At 42.9% G+C, this 22,375-nt stretch overlaps 2 protein-coding genes across 5 annotated transcripts in view; one reads left to right on the top strand and one right to left on the bottom strand.

Annotated features, from left to right (window-relative positions):
• Positions 1-22,375, top strand: part of LOC143212889 (phosphatase and actin regulator 2) — a 422,446-nt gene that overhangs the window by 21,069 nt on the left and 379,002 nt on the right. The window contains exon 1 of one of the 4 annotated variants that reach the window (XM_076432251.1): positions 11,419-11,559. The exons of the other annotated variants lie outside the window; for them this stretch is intronic. Coding sequence (XP_076288366.1) covers positions 11,526-11,559 — 34 coding nt within the window. The 5' untranslated portion in view covers positions 11,419-11,525. Of the gene's footprint in view, positions 1-11,418; positions 11,560-22,375 lie in introns of those variants that run through there. 4 annotated transcript variants of the gene reach the window in all.
• LOC143213007 (uncharacterized) overlaps positions 1-22,375 on the bottom strand; it is a 33,305-nt gene that overhangs the window by 3,967 nt on the left and 6,963 nt on the right. The window lies entirely within an intron of this gene.

The raw sequence follows: 22,375 nt of genomic DNA, 5'->3' as shown, positions 1-22,375 counted from the left end.
TGAGACGAATTCAAAGACCAATAAAAATATAGCATTATATCTTGAAATAAAACATTACAATAGTTTTGGTCACAAAAGACGGGTTCCCGGCCCAGTGTGGCACTGTGCGTTGGTAGCTGGGCCGCTCACGTCTAAAAATATAAAAAAATTTCCGGATTATTTGCACAATGAATATTGCATTCGCGCAACACAGATCGACGTTCGCGTGACTCATTGGCCGGGGCGTTAATACTGCGGACGGGCTGGGGCGTTTGTTTCTGAAACGCGTCGGGCGTCGAGCAGGAGAAAACCTGACGAAACAACAAAGCCTACACACAAAACGCGCTTCGCTCTTTCCAGCGGAAGCGCGCCAGCAGATCTTAACTATTCAATGAACGTTTGTCCATTCACGACGCTGCTGCCGGCACGTGACGCCGCGTTTTCCGCTTTGGCCGCAGCCGGGACACGCTCGAACAATCGCCGCGAAAACCATTCCCATCGATTCTGCACGAAATCGGGCCGGAACGCGGGCCGAAGCGGGCCCGGAACGCTTGCCAGCGGCTAACCTGATAATGGTAATCGATTTTAACGAACTGTCTACACCGAGCCGCGCCGTCAGGAGCCGTCCCTAGTCCGCTTGTTTCACAGGAACACTCACTTTTTGTTTTTTGTTCCATCAAGATTGTCAAACTATCTGATTGATAGCGTTATCGGACCGATAACAACTTGATTTCACTCATGCACTTCGCTCGCGATGCTTTTTCGTGTTCCTGCGGGATGCCGATAGCGGAATTGTCCGGCTTGAAAATGAAGGTTTAGAGGGACGATTGTGTAGCTGTCGGATTGTTATTTATTTATGAAATATGACGAGCGTGGCGAGCTAAATCGTCGTGATTGGACTACAGACTTTTCTATGAAAATACATTTGAAATTCTTCAGATGTTTTGTACTGTCTAATCCATCTACTCATGTACAAGTTTTTTTTATTTCTTAAGCACTTCCAATTCTTCTAAGTTTATTTTGCTTTACAATAATAACTAGAAGTGCATACAATAACAATGTCTGTTAGCACTAAATATGCAGATTACAATTTTTGAGGAAAGAATAAATACAAAGACAAGCTTCAACATTTGGTTTTGCTACGAGCTGCATTAAAAAGTGTTTCGATTGGAACACAATAAACAGTCAGTGTAATTTGATAGATCCAGTGATAAACCTGGAGGAGCGAATTGTGCAAATAATTGCGGCGAGTTGTGGAGTATCGATTCCGACTGTACGACGGTGCAGCTGTTACTCGAAGTAATAGTAGCATCTCGTCAATCGGATATGGAAGTTTGAACCGATCCCCTTGTTCTTCCTGCACAGCCAGGTCCCGATAGTTCAAAGTACAGGGACCGCGAAGCTCCAAGAGCTCTCCACTGCAATTCTAATCGGATGTGCGACTTAACAACAACAACCGTGGCGGACTTTATGGAACGAGTACCTATCTCGCAAGTTTCCATGGGGTTATTAGCATGAGGGTTGGCTGCGCGTTTAGTCGAGACGGGCGAGTTCACTTCCCCGTTGAGAAATTAACATCACCGTCGCTTAGCTGAAAACGATGAACTAAAGTCTTTAGGCAAATTTGCTTAAACTTGGAAACTCGAAAGGAATAAAACACCAATATTATCGTTTACCGCGAGCATTCCTTCTCAAAGCGGTATAAACCCTCAGCACTCGAATAGGTGACTCAGAGTCACCACGCAAAAATTGTTGTACCATTATTCAAAATATAGTTTACATTGTTAAATAAGTATCTAACCAATTACTAAACATTTATGTATGAGGTGATTAAAATGAAATTATTCTAGGTCGGAGGAAATGTTAAATTTTCGGTCAAATGGTTAACAATACAGTAATTTGTCGAACAATGAGAGATAGTCAGCTATCATTGATAACTTAAACTGTCTCCGGGTGTTAAAAAATAAGTATATCGGATTTCATGGGTCACTGTAATTTGCAAACTCTTCGACAACGTTATTAACCGTATCGATGCTAGGATTCGTTAACGCCGGGAGCGAGTTCGCGAAGCGTACGGGTAATTTGCAAAACTAATTGCCGGTTCTCGTTATCAGGAAGGCACGCCAAGTGTCGGGCTTAGTTATCGGTTGGACGAGCGAAGATGATAATGGAGTGCGTGCGCTTGGATATAAATGACACCTAATTCGGCACTGTTAATGACAGTCACAGTAATTTCGGACTTGTAACTACCGAGTCTATTAAGATAAAGTGCGATTGGAAACTAGCTCCGAAGTGCATCAGCTTATGAGCTGTCCATCTCTTCTAAAAAAGCTCAGACGAATTGTTGGGTTCAAGTCCACTAACGTTCGTATACCGCGGATTACTTGAGTCGAGATGGAATGTAATGAGATGGTACAAATCACTGTTTAATACTCAACAAATAAGCGTAATTTGTATTATTCGGAAGCATACAGCTGCGCGTTTAGATATTTTTATAAAGCTGCGACAGTTACATGCTGCCGAATAATGCAAATCACGCCCCGTAAACGTAAAAACGAGACTTTTGAGGGCGATTGCGGCCTAGATTGATCTTTTATCTAGCGCTTTTGACTACTGTATTATCGAGGAATGAGAAGGCGCATCCCGCAATCCTGAAAACAAGACTACCCCCTTAATGTTCCCTCCGGTTCACAGAAGATTCACAAGTATTCTCAGGGATCTTCATAGTACCATGAACAACCTACAACTTCGCAGGATACCATAGGACCCACAGTTGCCCAAGAAGACCCAGTTTACTCTGGAGTTCGAAGTTTATTCCGACATTCCAGAGGCCTGGAAGCCCTCCCGAGCCGAGAGCCCGGCAGAGACTGAGCGTTTACTGGCCGAGTGTCCCTATTTCAAACCTTTCCGCTAATCCGTGCGCATGCTCCAATTCTAATTCCTACACCAACTCTGATCTATAGCATCGCTATCTACAAAAACTTGCAGATAGGTACATATTCCTGTTCGTATTACCACTTACAATCGATTTTATTCCTGCTGGCTGATGTTAGATCGTTGTAGTTCACAGGGCTGTCTAAACGCGAATGATCATTGCCAAACAATGATCGTCGATTCTCTTTCAGGATTCGGAATGCTTGTTCATCCGTGTGTACAAGCAACGTGAAACATTTCATCTTGGAATATAGCTTCGCAAACGTGGTGAGCAATCCATTTAGCAAAACAATCCCCTGCTACATAAATCAGGTAGTCCACAGACCGGGGGGCGAGTGTCCATTACACACAAAGTGGAGCGCAATTGTCTGCATTGTGAAATGGGACACGGGCACCGCGGTATCCATAATGTCAACAATAAACCATGGATCGATACGCTGAAACGTTCTTCGCCGAAGGTCTCCGTGTGCATACGGTCTCCATACTTAGCTACCGCGCTAGCAAGTCGGAGAGAGAGAGACCGGTCGCTGGAAATTCCATCGGCCGATCGACCGATTCGTCTTCCAGCCCGTTATCAAGGAACACCATCGACGAGAGGTATTACCCCAGGACGAGAAGACGAGGAAGAAGAAGGGGGTGTGTGGGCCGAAGGGAGCTCTCCCGCAAATAAATCTCCCCGTTCTCGTTCGCGTGTCCACGAGCCATTGATTCCGGCGCTGATCCTTTGCGAGTACTCGGCCATTGTCGGACCCGCTGCTGGTAATTCCTCGTACCGACACTGTCGTTTCGATCTGCTCTCCAATGGCACAGTCTCTTCTTCTCTTCGATCGTCGCACAATGGCCAGAAATCCGAAAAATCCCGAAAGTTCAAATCGAACGAGTATTTATTGCTGGACTGCAAGACTAGGGTTCGCAATCCCGCGGGATTTATTTGGATCCTAGAATAGATTCATCTAGAATAATTCCATCCCACATCATTTTTTTCCATTTTATGTAACATGTATGTTTTTATCCAAAAATTAAATTAGTTTAAGTTCCTCAAATAATATGCGTGTTAAATATCATAGAAATTGAGAGGTTAGATCATGCTAGCGAGTCATTAAAGTTGTTGTAACCTCCAGAAATAAGCCAACCGTTGATCTTTCAACAGGTATTATGTTAGCAAGTTTGATAAATTGAAGACTAAAATGGATAATTTTTAAGATTTCGGCGATTCGCGACGAAATCTCAGGTCTCCGGGTCTTCAATGCCTTTCAATTCGACGAGCACTTTGGGAATCCGAAGGAGAAGTCCCTGAGTGGGTTCAGTCGGTAATACCGTTCCCCTTTCGGCGTCCTTATATTGACGAAGTGGATTTCTTTGGCGGCTGAATCGAGCTAGAACGTAATGAGGAAGTACGGGATGCCGGAGATAGGAGCCTGAAACCCCTCCGAGGATCTTTTCAACGGCGGATCGACGTCCGCAGGACGTGACCGTGCGCAAACATCGATCCCGTAGTATGATTGCTCTGGGAAAACGGCTTCTGAATCTCTCCGATATTGGAGCTTTTACAAATAGGTCGGTGGGTCAGTTTTTCGTTAGAACAATTGAAAAACGATTCGTGTTTATTCCGCGTACTGTAAACCTGATCCTGAACTCCGGGAGTTCGGCGATTTACTGGAACTGCAGGCGCATTCACGGGCGAAATGTTTGCATTTAGTTGGTCCTATTTGTACATCGTGTTTCTTTTTATTTCACTAGAGTTGCAACAGCGAATCTTTGTTTTCTACATTATTCCGTTTACATTAGCTTCTTCAAATAAGATAATTTCGGGAGAGATATACCACATTTTTTCTGCTTATAAAAATTTTATTAAAAAGAATTGAAAGTCTAGACAGGCATAGTTGAATTCTTTATTTAAATCTCTTCAATAAAATATAACGTTACACATGACTAAAACTTTTATATTAATATATTAATATACTGTTTACAAAAGGTCGAAAGATAATTTCGGGAGAGATGCACCACATTTTGTTTTCTGCTTATAAAAATTTTATTAAAAAAAATTGAAAGTCTAGACAGGCATAGTTGAATTCTTTATGTAAATCTCTTCAATAAAATATAACGTTGCATGAGTAAAACTTTTATATTAATATATTAATATACAGTTTAAAAAATGTCGAAAAAGTGTATCTCTCCCTAGGGCCTGGGGTGAGATACACTTCTAATTGGGGATAGACGCACTCGTTTATTTATAGCCTCTTCTCTCTACTTCTATTCTTTTTTTTCTCTGCCACACATGCTACATAAAGTAGTATACATTGTACATGTTTCATGAAGCGTGCACGAATACGGAAAATTCAATTCAGTACCAGCAATAGTTTTTTGCCAATATCTTAAAACTAAAAGAGATCCCCTCGTATATGAACAGGAAAAAGTTGTTCAAAATGTCAAAATCTATAACTTTAAATTTAATCAAAATCGCAGAGGAGTACCTCTTTCTAAATGATTACCAATATTAATTAATTAAAGTGTATGATGTTAACAAATAGTGTGACAAACAACAAGTCTCAGTTTGAATTTATCGTTTTGTAATTAATTGAAAAAGGGATGCTCCTGAGACGAAAACGACTGACTCTCTTGTATATTTACATAAATTATTGCGTCTATCCCTAAATTGAGGGAGAGACGCACCTATACAAAAACAAGAACCTGCACAAAAAATTTTATCATAACACGATGAAAAATCGTAAAGGAGAAACCATTGTCCCTATTTAAGTCGATGCTGATAGTTAAAACCATACAATAAGAACGTAATAACATTTGTACTTACCATTTACAAAAATATTTCGTCAGGAGTTCGGAGCACTAAGAAGTTCTCATGCTTCTGTTACACGTAAATGATGTGATACACGTGTTCTTCGAAATGAGGTAAATGACACGCGAAAAACAGTTAAAAATCGTTGATTATTGCCACAATAAAAACTGGTGCATCTCTCCCGAAATTACCGTATTTAATTCATTTATTATTTTATTCTTTACTCGTTTCAACGATTAATGTATGCATTCTCATTGCTTTAAGAAATTCCATACGATCCCCGCAGCTCCGCCTCGACAGTTAAAGGTCACCGTGAATGTCAACGAGATGGACGAGCGCCGCGATTGCATCACTTGCGAGGAAAATGCGGATGTTTATACATTTGTAGTGCGCACTCGAGTTGAGTCAAACGAGATTTTCATTTCCCTCGTAAAATTCGTATCTAACCGCCGCGCCTGCGCTGTTCGGAAACACGTGTTATATGTTGAGTGTTTATTGGGTTCATTTAATTTTTCCAAATAATAACAATATTTCTGAAATATTCAGAATTTGTCTCTATTTTTCATGTTAAATTTCGATCAACTTTGATTTGAGTGTTAAAAAAAGAGTTTGAACACTGCGCCGCACCGTTCGGATCCATTGCATAGATATCCGCAGCTGCCGAGGGAACGTTTGCCGAGTGCGGTTCGAAAAATAAAATCAGCATTTTATTGCTGTTTCCGTGGCGGCTCGTCCCGTTCCGTGCGTTGTTTTGCGACTGTAATGAACGCCGCAATCTAGTTCTAAGTGCTCGAGGAGTCCGCCTCGGATAAGTCCGAAGCAAACAAAAGCAAAACGCTCTTGCTTCTTCGCGCATTGACTTCCTCATTTGCATGGGCATTATGCGACCGGTTCCCCGACGCACGCGAAGAAGAATTTGTTTGCCGTTCCTCTCGCCTGTAATTGCGACGAAGGACGACTTTGCCTACGTGCTCATAGCTCGATATACCGAAACGCTTCACGACGACGTTCATGCAGTTAGGAGGAATGTAATGCACCTTCATTAACGCCGGACATGTTTGCTCGGTCGCCGGTGCACGCGACGCGTGTACATTAGTGTACATAAACAGAACGCGATCTCCTAACCGAAATGTCATATTTATCTGCGGCGAAGGTCTCCACTGGCTGCGCCTCGAACCGATGTCCATTTTCGTCCATTCTCAATATGGACTTCGCCAAACGTGTCGGCAAATGGACAAATTAATTCTCATTAATTAAATCGAGATAAAATGTGATGTCGGAGAACATGTAGGCACGCAATAAATATCAATTTTCTTTTCCTGCGTGGATAAAAATTGTCGTTTAACAAATGCAAAAAATATTTTATTATCTCTAGGTAAAAATTATCTAGTTCAAAAGTTATAACTGGACTGCGAATGTTCATGCAATTTTCAATTTTTCTAATAACATTTTAAGAAAGTGGGATCAAATATAATCTTATTTTCAGTGGCAACGGCCTTTGTAGATACAGAATTTCGTATTCTAATATTTTTCGAAAATTTTCATACAATATGAATGCATAAAGATCCGCAGTCTAGTATAATAAAATCACACGAAATTCTTCGATCCGGCCCACTGTGCGCTGGCGCTGTATCACGATCGAATCTAAGAATTCCAGGTGAAACCGGTTTCCCGTCACGGGAAATAACTGATCCTGGAGTCGGACACGGGTTTTTCATACCCCGGTGAAATCTGTTATCCCGGTGAACAATTTGCTCCCGAGTGACAATCGTTCTTTCCCTTAAGCTCGTTCTCCATCGTTGCGGAATGGCATCCGCACCGTAAATAATTCTTTGCCGGTAGATCTCGGTCCGCGATTCCGTTTCGTCGCGATCCATTTTTCCGGCCGGTTGATTCGTAATTCAATTGAAGAGGCCAGCCACGTCCTTAACTCCTTTTTATACGCCGACACAACCGGAATTATTAATAGCCTCGATCGATCACACACCATGAGCGGAAAAGCTTCCACGTGGAGAGGTTGACGCGGACGCTGCTGCATCCCAACGTGCAGCCGAGCTCGACGCATTAGGTCGTTTCATAAATTTCTATCGGTTTTTAAACTGGCGCTCGGATGAATTTTTAATAAATGTGTTTACGTTCTCGGGGAAATGAAGGGCTTGACGGTGGCATAACCGGGCCGACGGTATCGGGGAAAATAAACGGAAAAAGAAGTTTGATTAGCGGGCAAGATTCTACCGATTTTCTCTCTGTGCGTCGGGCTCGATCTTTTTAAACCCCGGAAAATGAAAACACCGCGTGGCGTATTCATGATGTCTATCGATCTATATAAAATATTAGAAGAAGCTTGTTTTATTTGTATCTTCATGATAGTGAATCTTTTAGTCGGTGGAATCAATTTTTCCTGGCTTTCATAAAGAAATATCCATGAACAGTAATATATTAATAGTTTCTCGTAGCAAGGCATTACGGCACGATGATCCAATCAGGTTTTCATCGAGTAGTATATCTCGTTGCCGTAACAAATTAGGGAACGTCAGGAAAGGGAGATGAAACCTCCTAACCCTTTGCACTCGAGTGGTGACTCGGAGTGAGAGGCGCCACTAATAATTCTTATACCATTATTCAAAATATTTGTTGCATTATTCAATTTATATTCAACAAATTACTAAACGTATTCAACACTTTAACCCTCATCTGTCCCTCATTTCACGAACTCAATCTGTTCCTCGGTGTCAAATTGACACAGTGATAAAAAAAATCGATAAAATATCAAGTCAGACAGTTGCATTCCGAGTTTTTTTTTCATTGAAATTGATGAGTTAATATATTTAAATCTTTAGGTTTTTGCAGTTATATGTTTCGCATTAAAAAAAACAAAAGTCACCAAGTTTCGAACAAACCTACAAATAACAGAACAGTGTAACTTATTTTAGGAAAACAGGGGTTAATAAACTACTGAAAGAGAGAGTATTGTACGAGGTATTATATTAGATTTATATCACTAAAATTAAGAAAATCAAATAAAATGAAAATATCTCAGGCCGGAAGAAAACTTCGGTTTTCGAATTAGAATAGCTCCAAGTGCAAAGGGTTAATGATTAGGTATCCAGAGTTAAACGAAGCCAAAATTCCGGTAACCGGTAGAACCATGGTCGCGAGAGACGACGAGAAGCATGAAGAAGAAGAAGAAGCTCATTCGAACGAGTCTCATCCCGTGCGTGGCAATCATAATCGCAGCCTTGTGTTCGCACGCGAGCATCCCTCGCCGGGCGATTTACGCGGAAGAATGCACCGAACGGATCTCGATCGATCGTTGCACGGAGATCCCATGACCTTCCTGCGTGGGCTAAAAATCCCACAGCCTATTTGCGTCAGTCGTTATAGGCTGTGTGCATCGATCCTATTCTTGGAGGCACGGCAGAGTCACGCTGGTAGCTTCGACGTGGCGAGGCGAGGCGAGGCGAGCACATCGCATCGCGAGCGAGCACACAGTCCAATCAACCGCCGGTCGACTGGTCACAAAGCTGTTCTCTTTCTGTTGTGAAGGAGATAGTTCACCGGCGCCTCGGTGTTGGTGTCGAGGCGACGGAAGCCCGGCAAGGTGTGGTGGCCGAGGCACGTTCCTGCACGATGTAAACAGGCCAGCCAGGTCGAGCTCCAGTGCACCCGATACCGTTGACGAAGACGGCCGCGCGCGTTTCCACGACTCGCCGTCCAGTTTTTACGACTTTCTTCCGCGATCGTTCATCGAACGAGAGTCTCGTAGATCCCCCTCGAACCACCGCCAACGTAGATCCCTACCAACGTAGACCCCCGAGCGCGTTGTTCCCCCAGGGTGCTATCAAGGTAGCTGCCTCGATACACTGGATCATCCTTAACCACAGAAGAGGAGATCGCGCGACGTTTGCTTCCGTTTCTCGAGACCGAACATGGGAATCCGCACTCTGCCGAGTGGATATTAGATTGGTGCACGTTAGGATGTGTCATTCTGGTGCAGTCGCCGGTATCATAATCGCCAAGGACGCTGCGTCGCGTGCTTGCCGTCGGAGACTGCCATAGGTCTTGCGCGATCGCGTTTCGGGCCACATGTGTGGATCTTTCGTGCGGTGAACATTTCTTTCTAGGGTTCGAAGCTGTTAGACCGGTCTGGGCCGGGCTCTTTAATTAAACTACGGTGATCGTTTTTCTTTCTTTAACGAGTCTAGTCTCTCCAATATGTCCTAAACGCCAAACGGTAGACAAATCGAAAAATTTTCGCACGTACCGATTCTTCCCATCTCGAAACCCTTCCGAAAAAATACCCCGAATTTTCGGGCAATCCGCGAAGGTTGGGTATTTAGCCCGCCGCGCTGAAGACCGGCACGCAACAATGAATCTCACTGGCACCGACCTAATAGTTCGCAGAAGCGGAGGGTGTAGCGTGTAGAATCGTGCGTCAGTGTGTCCCATGGTACGAGAAGATAGTGTGCGGCTAGGTGGTCGCGGATCGACAACCAGTGGTTTTCTCTCGTTACTGCCATAATCGTTGGAAAGGCGTGGCAGGGTTCCCGTCGTCGTCAGCATTTTTCAGCGATCGTGTTGCCGGCTGTTCGCCGGAAAATCGATTAAGCGGACGTAACATAGCGGCGCGACATACTCTCTATCGTCGACGAGGACTATCGGCTCGTCGCGATTACGAATCGCAGACAGTCCGGGGGTATCGTTGTCAGTGACGGGACACATTGGATTAGCCGATAGGCCGTAGATCGATGGAAGCCTCGCAGCTGACTGTGTGCAGCGTCACGCGATACGGTTCAAGTGCATCGGGGAAAAACAAACAGCCGGTTCCGCCTTCTTCGCGACATTCCTCGCGTAAATCGCCGACAGAGCTACAAAACGGCCGCGAGATCGTTGGAGAACGAGCAGGTTGATCAATCGTTGATCCATCGCCGAAGACGGACACCTGTGGGCAAGCGGTGGTGATTAAAGAAACGTTCGTTTCGCTCGCATAAATACCAGCGGGTCGCGCCCACCTAGCAGGGTGTGTCTTTCACGTGCTGGCCAGTCATTAACTACCACTCGAGCGTGGTCCTTGCGAGGGTAAGAGTCATCGATTCACTGTACGAACGATTGATCCTCGAACGATCGTTCAAACTTCCGCGCTCATCGGGATTGCGCCACGCTCTTCCGAGCGAATTGTAAAGACAATAGCTATCGGCAGCATGGCCCTCCGCGTAAAACCGGTTTCCCGGCGCGGGACAAAGCTCTCCGGGATCGTTCCATAGTTTTCGATAGTTAACCCTCGGTGAAAGCTTTGCATCTCTGTGTCGTCGCTCCGAGAACTCTCGAGCGTGAAGGAGGATCGCAGGATAAAAGAAACTGGATCGATCGATCGCAACCTTCGGCGGATCTCTTCATCCTCTGGACGGCATCCTTGGGCTAGAAACTGCGTCTAGTTCGAAACTGTCGGGCCGCGTGGACACGTCGGCCAGCGAAATTGCCTCGATGGAAATACAAAGTGGACTTCTCGCCTCGTGAATATTCAGAGAGGTATTCGTGCGACCGGCTCCGATTGGACAAAGCGAGACTTCCGTATTGAATGTGCCGCGCGATCGCGAAACGATGAGGCACGGATTAATGTGGAACGGTTCGCCGGGGATTTAATATTCCGCGTGATATCGCGCGGAACACGATCACGCGAATATCCTCGGCCCGAGGACGACCCGCGGGACAAGGACACCGGATCTTGCGCGGCTATCCTTCGAGGACGCGCGGCCCCATGCAGATTTAACTTGGCTCGGTCTTTCCTGTTGCTTCGCCGGGCCCGCACCCTGAAATGAGCCTGCTGCGATTCGGCCCCTTCAAGGACGGTACGTCGACTCTCGATTAAGGATGATCGCGTTTTTTGTACACCCTCGCATTAATAGACAGCAGATTTTATGCATGTTGTGTACCAACGTCATTTCATTCTACATAGATACCCGGCTTCCAGTTTTTCACCTAAAATACTATACACACTCATGATTTCATCCTTGACACTCATCCTCAAACTCTGCCTCATCCTCGACCTCTGTCCTCGCCGCATTATAGTCGAACCTTTGCCTGATCACGTCAACTTCAAAACTCTGACCTTATCATATTCCAGCCGGTACCATTCAAGTTATAACTTATATGCAGGATGTTTCATTTATCTGAAAATGGAAATACCTCGGAAATTGTTCGGTATGAAGGGAACAATCATATCGTGTAATTTTTTTCAGAACTTGCATGGTGGGGGAGGAAATTTCAAAGTCGTGGAATTTGTCTCGAAAAATGCTATCGTGTTATGACGAAAACTATATGGTTCCACTTTAAAAAGTTGATTTGACTTTGGAATTTCCCGCCACAAAGTTTACAATACATGTACAACGTGTTTTCGATCAAGTTCCGTTGTATCTTATAAATGAAATACTAATTAACGGAATACAACATGCATTTATGAGAGAAATGAAGACAGTAAAAATATTAGAAGCATTTCTATTTCACTCCAGTCTGTTGCAATGTAGGTAGAACATTTTTATTTTGCATAAAAAATCCGTTGTGTAGTTAGTAACCGTATAAAACGTTGCGAAACGATTTTCTTCCGATAATATTTTTGGAAATTCTAAAATAAAATTCAACACGGATCCGCTTCTCTCGATTGCCAATCGAACGAGGTTTTCACGGAACCACTTGATCGCAGTCGAAATGAATTTCGTGTGCGAGGGCACTGGAACGAATCGGTTTTGCGTGTCAGACAATATATTCCATGTTCGTCAAAGCGTTGAACGCACAAGAGGATCGAGGAGTGACTTTATTTCAGGGTGGAACGTCTCTCGTGTATCGATTTGGCAGCGACCTGCCGCAAGCATTTGGGTCATCGATTCGGCAGAACGGAAGCAGAGTAATGTCTGTAACCTTCAAAAATCCATGGAAATGGGGATGACGGCGTTCCCGAAGAATCCCGCGACGGAACTTCTCTCCTGAATAGTCCGCAATCAGCATTCGCGGGACAACTGTCGGCGATTTTGCGACGTCGGGGGAAAAAAAGGAAAGGCCAACGAAATGCCGAACAGTTCTAATAGTCCATAAAACTTTCCGCGATGCAACTTCTTTCGAACTTGCTGGAACGATACTTTTCATTCTTACTCGGCTACACCCGTCTTCTTTTTTCGTCTTTTTCTTCCGGGACGGAGATTCTCTTCGACGATACAACTGCTCGTCGGATGATATCGCAGTATGCAATCCGCTCGGATGATGGAACATTAGTGTTATTTTATTCAGAAGTTTCCACTGCAATGTTTTTTGATGAAGCATTTGTCTGTATGCCAATATCCTGCACACTACCAACGAAAAATTTCAAAATTTTTCGACGTGCTCGCACAGAGGGATGAAATTGCGGATCACGCTGCCCTGTGGCTATAGTAACAGTCAGAACTTTGGTCGTTACAGAACGACGTTCGTTATTCGATAAAATAACATGGCCAATGGCTGGTCACGAATCGAGCTCTTAATATTTTTTCAATATTTCCTGCTTGTACTCCGTTCGCTGGATTATTATTTACTCTTCGCAAACTTTTCGTTCATTTCAACGTTCTCCGCATTAGTTTACAGTTATACGCAGTTATACACATTTAATATCAGACTTCGGATCTCTTTGCGCGAAATAAACATTTTCTGCAGCGATTGCCAGTAAAAAGGAGAAATGGATAAAACACCATTCAAAGCTTATTTCATTTTAAATCGTGCACGCAGCTTTAAAACCGAAACATTTAGCCGTATGTAAAATGTTTAGGAAACGATGTTTCATGTAAAAGACGCTGGTAACAATAGCGTTCAATTTTTAAATATTTCCGTACGGGGTTTATTGGATAGATTTGCTGTGGTCGAGGAAGTAATCTGAATCGAAATATTATGGTTGCACGAGCTTCAATATGTACCGTTACATTCTTCACTTTGCTGATATTGCCAAGAAATATTTCGAATACGCATCTCAGAGGCGAAATTACAATATTGAATGCATCCGGGTGATAGAATGAAAATATTGCATTTTATTCATCGCGGATAAGAGAGATGAAAATATTCAGTTTGTTCGAGCGTTGAAAGAAAAATATTCTGTTCATTGAAATTTTTGTTTCTTCTTGGATATTCTGTTTGTTGAAATATATTTTAAGAAACAAAATTAATCTATTATTCCACACAAGGATCAGTAAATAATAGATTAATTTTGTTTCTAAAAATATATTTCAACAAGCCCCCTGTTTATAAAACCGTTGGTTGTTTGTTCATAGTATCGTTCCATTTTCTAGCTCGAATGATCCTTACTTGACGTGTTACATTCGAATCGTAAAGACGTGGTTGGCTTGTGCTATTCTCGTTATCGAATAAACTCCGTTGAGTCAATTGATACAAAGTATGCAATTTGTTTAATTACATAATCTAATAGTTTATTCAATAACGAGAAAAGCACAAGCAAACCACGTCGTTCCGATTTCAATGTAACACGTCAAATGAGGATCATTCGGGCTAGAAAATTGAACGATACTATGAACAAACAGCCAACGGTTTCATAAACAAACTGATATAAACTGATATTGAATCGTTCGTTCCTTGTGTGGAATAATAGATTAATTATGTTTCTCAAAACATATTTCAACACTGTTTATCTCTAGTCATTTCGCCACGTGTAATAATTTTTTCAATATTCATCAACAATTCCTGGAAGGGGGGGGATTAAGATGAAAAACCGAGGGTCGGATAAGAGTTAAAGAGCACGCGAATAGGAATCGCCGCAACGAATTTACAAAACCCGCCGCGCCGGATTTCGAGCGACAAAATCCTATTGACACAAAATCGTCGCGGCGAAAACACGATTTGCGTTGATCAGCTGCGAAATAGAGGCGGCGGGGAGCGCGGATTCGGTAGTGTCCCAAACATTTTAAAGGATTACAGGGAATCCCTATTACGTCGGCGAGAGAGCCGCGCCGTTGGGTCGCGATTTTCTGTGCCGCCAGGGCTGAAAGTTCGCGTGCAAAAGCAAACTTCCGCGGCGAATGCGCCCGGCAATACGCGCGCGGCCCGTTCCGCTTTATATTTGTCTGCCGCGCGGAAGAGGCACTTTAAAGGACAAACATTTCGAGGCTCTCCTCGTTCTTGGCGTCGCGTCGCGTCGTGACGCCGAGGGGGAGAGTGGCGCGTCCGTTCGTTTTCCATTCGCCGGTATTTTTCCTTTATCCGAGAGCCGGTGCTCATCGGGACCGCAATACCCGGGCTAGGTGAGAAGCACTTCCGTTGTGAATGCGCCTGGCTCCGCTCGCCTCGGCCCAGCTCGACTGAAAAGGAAAACGAGAGTGTCGGTGGATGACTACGATTTTCCATGGAGCGTCACGACGACGGTTACGTAACAATGAGGCGTCGCGGCGTTGGTGCCGCCCCGACAACGATCTATCTCTGTTCTCGCACGCCTCGTCGGCTTCGAGTAGACTTTCGAGCCACCGGCTCCAACGAGCGTGTTTCAATGGGTTTTATAGTGCCGTGGATTAGGCGTGACATTGGCAGGGCTGCGTGAAATTTAGAGGAAACATTGCTCGTATACTGTTTCAGCTGGCGGACGACCCGCGGGTCAAGCGAAATGCAGTTACGCAGAGGATCGCCAAATTATCGTGAACAGTCCAAAATTACGATCGTACGGCATTGGACAATGTGTTCAATGTGATCTTCATTCTTTTCCAGACGTTTTCCGACTGGCAATTCAAAAAATTTCTTTAATCTAATCTATCATCGTGTAAGTGTAGATTGCACGAGTAGAAAGATCATTAGAAAAAGCAGTGCAAACATTTATCAAAGACACCGATGCAAGGTCACATCGAGGACGCACGTAATACAGCGATCAGTTGAGCCGGATAAGGGACATCTGATTATGCAACCTCGTTCGCGACGGCCAGTGTGAATGACAGATGTCTCCGCCCTTGACGAACCAACTCACTGCAGCTAAAGACAGACTTCGACGAAAATCGATCCCACAGGGGTTGTAAACTGAGAAACTTTGTGGCATTTTAATGATACTGTTAGTTGCTATTCAAAAGTAAGAACAATGGGTCGCGAATGTCACCGAGAAACTAATCCCGCGCCTTTTAATTACCCTAAGCGCAGCGCTGCGGGCTCAATTGGGTTAATCTTCCTCTCTTTACGGGATTAGAATCTTTTTAGGTCGATGTATGCGGTAAAATACCCCTTTCTGCTCATTTTTAATCTATACCAGCGCAGCGGTTTCCAAGCTTCTGCAAACAATTTTTACTTTCACGCCTCCCTACCTTTGATATTATTAATAGATATAATAACATAGACGCGTTTTAAAAATCTTTTATTAACAAATTTTGGCGCCTCCCCTGACAATAGTCCGGCGCTTCCCAGGTTGGAAATCCCTGGTCTGTACACCCGAAAAATTATCTTCTGCAATGTCTTTCTATCTGCAAAAAGAACAAAATTACAGTGGATCCACTTTGCATTAAAATTTTCTCTAAAGTTTCATTATTCCATTTTTAATTAAGGACGAACGCAATTTTTCAGTTGCGACTCAGGAATCTCATTTGATGGCACAATCTTCTTCGTCAAAGTGGGTCACAGTTACCCACGCCACTGTACAGTAACATTATTATTTCGTTTGGCAATGGCGCCGCTAACGAAGCATACGCAAACGGTTCCAAAAATTCCGTGGAGAACAATTTAAAGAGCCGAGCGTCAGTTCATTTCTCTTCCACGGTATACAGACAACGCAGTCGGATATAATTCCTGCGACGAAACATGGACGCAATTTGAACCGAATCCAACGGAACGAACGAACCTGGGTCACATCTTTTTTTACGATGATAGCGAGATTCAATAACGAAATTTCCGCGCAAGGGAAGCCGTACGTCGCCGACTTTCCGTGTGCTGCAAAAAACCTGCAACTTTTCCATCGGGATCCAATATGAACACGCCTCTGCTCCTCCCCTCCAACTATCTCATCCCAATGCCCTGACTCCTCCTTGCCGTTTTTTCCGCTACTTGCACCCCGATAACGTTCGTTCGTCGTTCAATATGAGTGACACATGGTTCTGTGGACGATGGCAGCTAAAAACTTTCGCGGTGCCTGGGCGAGGCATCTCTTTCCAAGGATCTTTCATGTTTAACTTCTAACAAACATAAGATGTTCAACGTTACTGTTGAAAAATCAGGCATTTCGTATGCAACAATTTCATATGAATGCTGTTTGTCTTCAGATTATTGGCTTTCGAAGGAAATGGTTAAATGGGATTTTTTCTGCTAAAGAATTACAAAGATAGCTCAAAGACGTCCTAAAGATGTCTGTAAAATGTCTCTAACACGTTTTTAAGCCGTCCATAAGAAGTCTTACAGGTCCATAAATGTTAATTAACGGTCCAACTTCCTTTTCGCATTACAAATCACACATATATTGGGTTGGCAAATAAGTTCGTTCCGTTTTTTACATTGGAATAAATCACAAAAACCGAACGAAATTAGTTGCCAAACCAATACAATGAAGTTTATTTACAGGAAATATAGGATCGGGTATTAATGAATTAAAGACGTCTCTAAAACGTCGCGAAAAAGGCGTTTAAATAACGTCTCAAGACGTTCAAGATGTTGAAGGTAGCACTATTTAATTTAAGTAGCCGCTGTCTCGATCGGATCTGTTCTATGGAGACGATAGTATAACCCTGGGGATAAAACGGAGATCCAATAAAAAGAGAGCGGAGTCGTAAAGAGCGAATGCTGGTTCTTCATAAACTCTGTACCTATAGATCATGAAATGAGCCTGAATGGAGCGACGGGATTGCTCGCGGTAGCCGTAAACCTCGAACTTTGTTTATTTTCTCTCGAATCGATCTGCTTCGGTTGAGATTTCGCTGGAGACGTTCGAATGCATCAATTACACGAGATTTTTCTATACAGCGAAGAAGGGATTGCGAAAAATGGGACGTTCCGGCATTTTTGGCGCAGACGAACCTTGCCCGTTATTGAAATAGTTTTCCAGGAGGATATTATAGCGTGCGCGAAACTAGTTTCATTCTCACCGAAGGTAAATAGTACCGGCGGTGGTGAGTCCAAAGAACGGCTACTCCACGGACCCCCGGGTTCATAATGGCCGACCGGAAAACTTCGTTTGCCGAATGAATTCTGCAACGGGCTATTAAATAGAATACCCTCCCGCTGGAGATTACACTCGTCTAATCCTCGCTGTAATTTGCCGTAGAATTGTTCGGCAAACTCTTTCCCCTCTGTTGCGTGGGAATTTCGTTCCCGAAATTGATCCCGAAATTATTAACCCTTAGCACTCGAGTTGTGAGTCAAAGTCACCACGAAAACTTGCTGTACCATTATTCAAAATACTGTTTACATTCAGAGTTGAGCATTAATCGATGAACATTTTAATCAAGATTGATGGATTAATGTGTACGATTGAAAAAGGTAATCATTGAAAAATCGACGGTTGATTCGATCGATTGATGAAGTTAATCGTCAATCGTTGATTAAAAAAAGAAATCATCGAAAAAAACATACAAGCACGATTAATAGTATTTAGTCGTTAATCGCTAATTGCGATTACATTTTTGCCCAACTGTGTTTACATTATTAAATATATCGGTATCTAATCAGTTGCTAAACATTCAGCTATTGTACGAGGTATTTATTATACCAATTTCATATCCATAAAATTTATAAAATCACAGAGAATCGAATTCTTCTACATCAGAAGAAATGTTTATATAATTTTCAAGGTAAAATAGCTTCGAGTGCAAAGGGTTAACCCTTTCGATTCGAAGCAATTTTCATTCGAAAATCAAGACATTTCTTTCAACCCCATTTTTATTCTATGTATGTAATCCTTTTTACATTGTGCACATCGAATTGAACCTGTTTTCCCATACACAACAGTTGACCTTTTTACAATTTACAGAATACAGACGAGCTCGATACGATATAAACTGTTTTAAATAATGGTATGGCCATTTTTGCTTGGCGCCTCGGTGTCACCATTCGAGTGCAAAGGGTTAAACCCCCTGGATCGAGAAGACCGTTGCGACGCGTCAAAACAAAGCTGCAACCGTTAAACCCGAAAGAGAAATGCTCTGTGCTGGTCGAGAATCAAAATGGACAACAAACTGCTGTGCAAATGTGCTGTGAAACTCCTGTTGACATACGGGATACGGCTGCGGAAATGTACAACTAACCGTTTGAATTAGTCGCCAAGGATTGCCATACGAAAAACAAAAATTTGTCTATAAATTCGCAGGATGCTGATGCGTTTCAAATTTTACACTTCGTGACAAGCTGAACAATTCGTTGCAGAAGAAATACCCACTGTCAATTCCACCGTAGTTTTATATAGGATATTTATTTACATTCTTGTTTGAAAAATTGATGAAACTTTTGACAACATATTCATAACAACTTCTACAAATATCTCTTCAAAATTGTGAATGCCACCGGATGTATCAAACTGACAAACTTTTTTATAAAACTTCTGACAACATATCTGTGACAATTTTTCTCAGCAGAAGAAATATCTCTTTAAAATAGTTTTCTCAGTTGTGTTGACGTTCTGTTCACTCGCTATACTTCACGGCGTTACATGCTAGCGATAAGAGATCAAGGAATAGTGTTCTGTACACGATATAAGTAAGATTTTAGTCCCCGAGTGTTTACATATCTGAAGACATTAATATACTTGTTTTTTATCGCCATCAGTTTCGTAGATGCTTAAAAGGATTGATTGAAAATCTAAACGGCACCTCGCGCAAACGATACCGCAACTTCAGAATCAAATGAACGGGTCGCCGATCGTGTCGTCACGTTGCAGAAAGACGTCAAAGAGAAACCGTCGAAGTTGCCCATAATTACCCGCTAGAAAGCGACGACTGTTTACGCTCGATTTGACAGCGAGCGATGCTTTCCATCAATAAGTAACTTTGCGAGCGTGTAGAGGAGTCGGTTACGAGCTCACAGAGCAGCTGGTAGCAATAACGATCGACAACGAACGAGCTTGCGATGATAAATTTCGCGGATCCCGGGGAACATAGTCGCGATTACATGCTCCGTTTTGCATCGAGAGACTCCCGGTTGAAATTTTCCGAAGTTCGTCGAATCTCGGCACAGTAGAGATTTGTTAACTGGGAAGAATGGTTGCGGGACGCGAGAGAGAGCCTGGTCGTTATTAAATGTTAAAGTTTCGTACGCTGTAACCGTTCATTATGCCTCTAAGAGGATACGCGGTATCGACCCTGCCCATTCTTGTGTGTGCTCGCCGCCCTTCACCCGTGAAACCGTGTTTCAGTTTCTTCCCCCTCGCTGCCCTCGCGGGAAATTGTTAATTAGGGGACATTTATTCTGGTAATTCCGATGGTTCTTTGTTTAGAATCTTGATCGACCCTTTCTCCGGCACGGCAACCAGCCACCGCTTTTTCTTCGGCGAGACGAAACTGGATATAAGCAATTGCGTTTATTGATTATCGTCAATTACGACGCGTTGGAATATGTAATTTATTAATCTACTATTTAGCTGGGATCTCTAGTTTTCATGTTGTCAATTTTTTGCGTCATTTTCAATTTGATTTAACAAGTTTTCACTTAATCTCTTCAGGAACACTGACAAGGCGTGCGTATGTGTCTGTACAGTTTAGTTTCGTTTTAAATTAAATTTGCTCCAAGTAAAACAGCAATTAAAATTTGTTGGAGAACTGTCCACTACAGAATCGTTTAGCAATTAAAACAAACTTGTCGCGTGGAAACTCTGATTATATTATAATGAGAAGAAAAATTAAATTATTTCTATCTCGCTTTAAAATGTTCCTCCTCGAGAAAATGGATCCGAAATTGGAAAGCTAAAATTTACAAATCCTAATAAAATATCATACGATTCGCTAAAGAAAATGTGAAAGACGTTCGAGCATTGACTGTGTTTATGTAAGTCGATAGTCTAAAGTGATTTAATTGTCATTGACTGACGTGATAAATCATAGGATGAAGAAACAACAAAATGGATTGATTGGAGATCAAGGAGAAACCGTCTCCAGCGAAAGAAGCGGCGTAAACAAAACGATAAGAACGTTGTTCCTCTACAATTAAAGAATGATACTATTAATACATTCTGTGCTAATTAAAACCGTATGGCGTATGACAGTTCTGTTCAGAACGTTCAGAAACATCTGCTATTAACTATGACTTTATTGTAAGCAATCATTTTCTTTACAGTTACAGGAATTAAAACGTCTTTATCCCCAAAAGTATCGTAGAAGAGAAAAGATAGTTTTTGTATGGCTACATTTATTTCAATGCTTAAATATTGATTAAAAACGAATCAAAGGCGTAACATTCATATATGTCAGACTCCGTTTAAAATCTTCATCACGAGTGCGACTCCTTAAAACACGGCAAGGGGTTAAAGAAATTTCTCTGACATTAACAAGAAGAGTTTCCTTTTTGTATCATTGTTATTCTATAGCCTCGAGTCCTCTGCTCAACTACCGATGACTGTTCCTTCAATGAATGTTTCCGCGATGATCTGCAGTTTGTCCGCGGCAAGGATCGCGTGGACGGGTTTTATTAGAACACGCTATCCAGCGATGAGATAGCAATTCCCACGAGATCGCTGAATAATTGCGGATCAGAATGAAGAAGTGCTCTTGAAGCTTTTCAATGAAGTTCCTAGGGACTTTGTCCCTAGATAACACTAAAGAGATCGAATCGTCTGATGCTAGTCGATTCTTCGTTCGAACAGCAATCATTCGAATGATGTCGAAAGAGAACTGATCAACGCATACAATTAAGACCTTCTATTGAACATAGACACATTCAAGTTTCCAATTTAACACTTCAAACGTTTAAAAAACATTCAACACTATGGCTGCCACGTGACATACTTTGTCGAGCTGTAACGCAAGAATTTCATTTCCGGATTCGAAAGTTTGGAAATTTCAGTGAGCACTATTGCATTAATTTGTTGAAACCTGGGCTGGACCGCAGAAACAGTAAACATTCGAAATCCGGGGGACATCTGTCGATGGGGTGCAGCCTGATCTGACCGTGCAGAAGGTTACGAGTGCATAACGATCGTGGAATGCGGCACAAGAAGCGCGACAGCGTGTTATGTGGCAACCGGTTTGTGAAATATCTCGCGTCTCGCAACAACTCTAGGTCGGGCTGAAATAAAGAAACCACGAATTCCCCCCTTTGCATGTCAATGAAACATAGCGGTTCCGGTGGACGGGCGGCAAGACGGATCGGGTCGTTACAAGAAAATATCGGACGCCGATACCCTACCGGGCCCAGGTTAATAAAAGGAAATGCGAGCGTAACGAGTTCCACGCGACTATTGCGTCGCCGACAGCCGTTTTGTATACAACTGTTCCTCCCGTCGAACTTTCCAATCGCGTTTCCACTGTCCCCGCTAATTTTACTTGCGATCCCTCTGAATGTCGCACACCTACGATTCCACGCGAGAAAATGAACAGGAGACATGGGAACACGTAACGTCATGCTTTCCGGTGACCTGGGTCACGTACATATATAATGAAAAATTTTCCACCGAACGGACAAACAAACAGACAAACAAACAAGAAAGCGAGCTTATAAAAACGTGGTAAAATAGAGAAACAATGAATTTAT

Source organism: Lasioglossum baleicum, chromosome 1, assembly GCF_051020765.1.
Source record: "Lasioglossum baleicum chromosome 1, iyLasBale1, whole genome shotgun sequence".
In the NCBI taxonomy this organism is placed as follows: Eukaryota; Metazoa; Arthropoda; class Insecta; order Hymenoptera; family Halictidae; genus Lasioglossum; species Lasioglossum baleicum.
The sequence above is the reverse complement of the archived record's forward strand: the minus strand, read 5'-3'. Positions and strand labels throughout refer to the sequence as shown.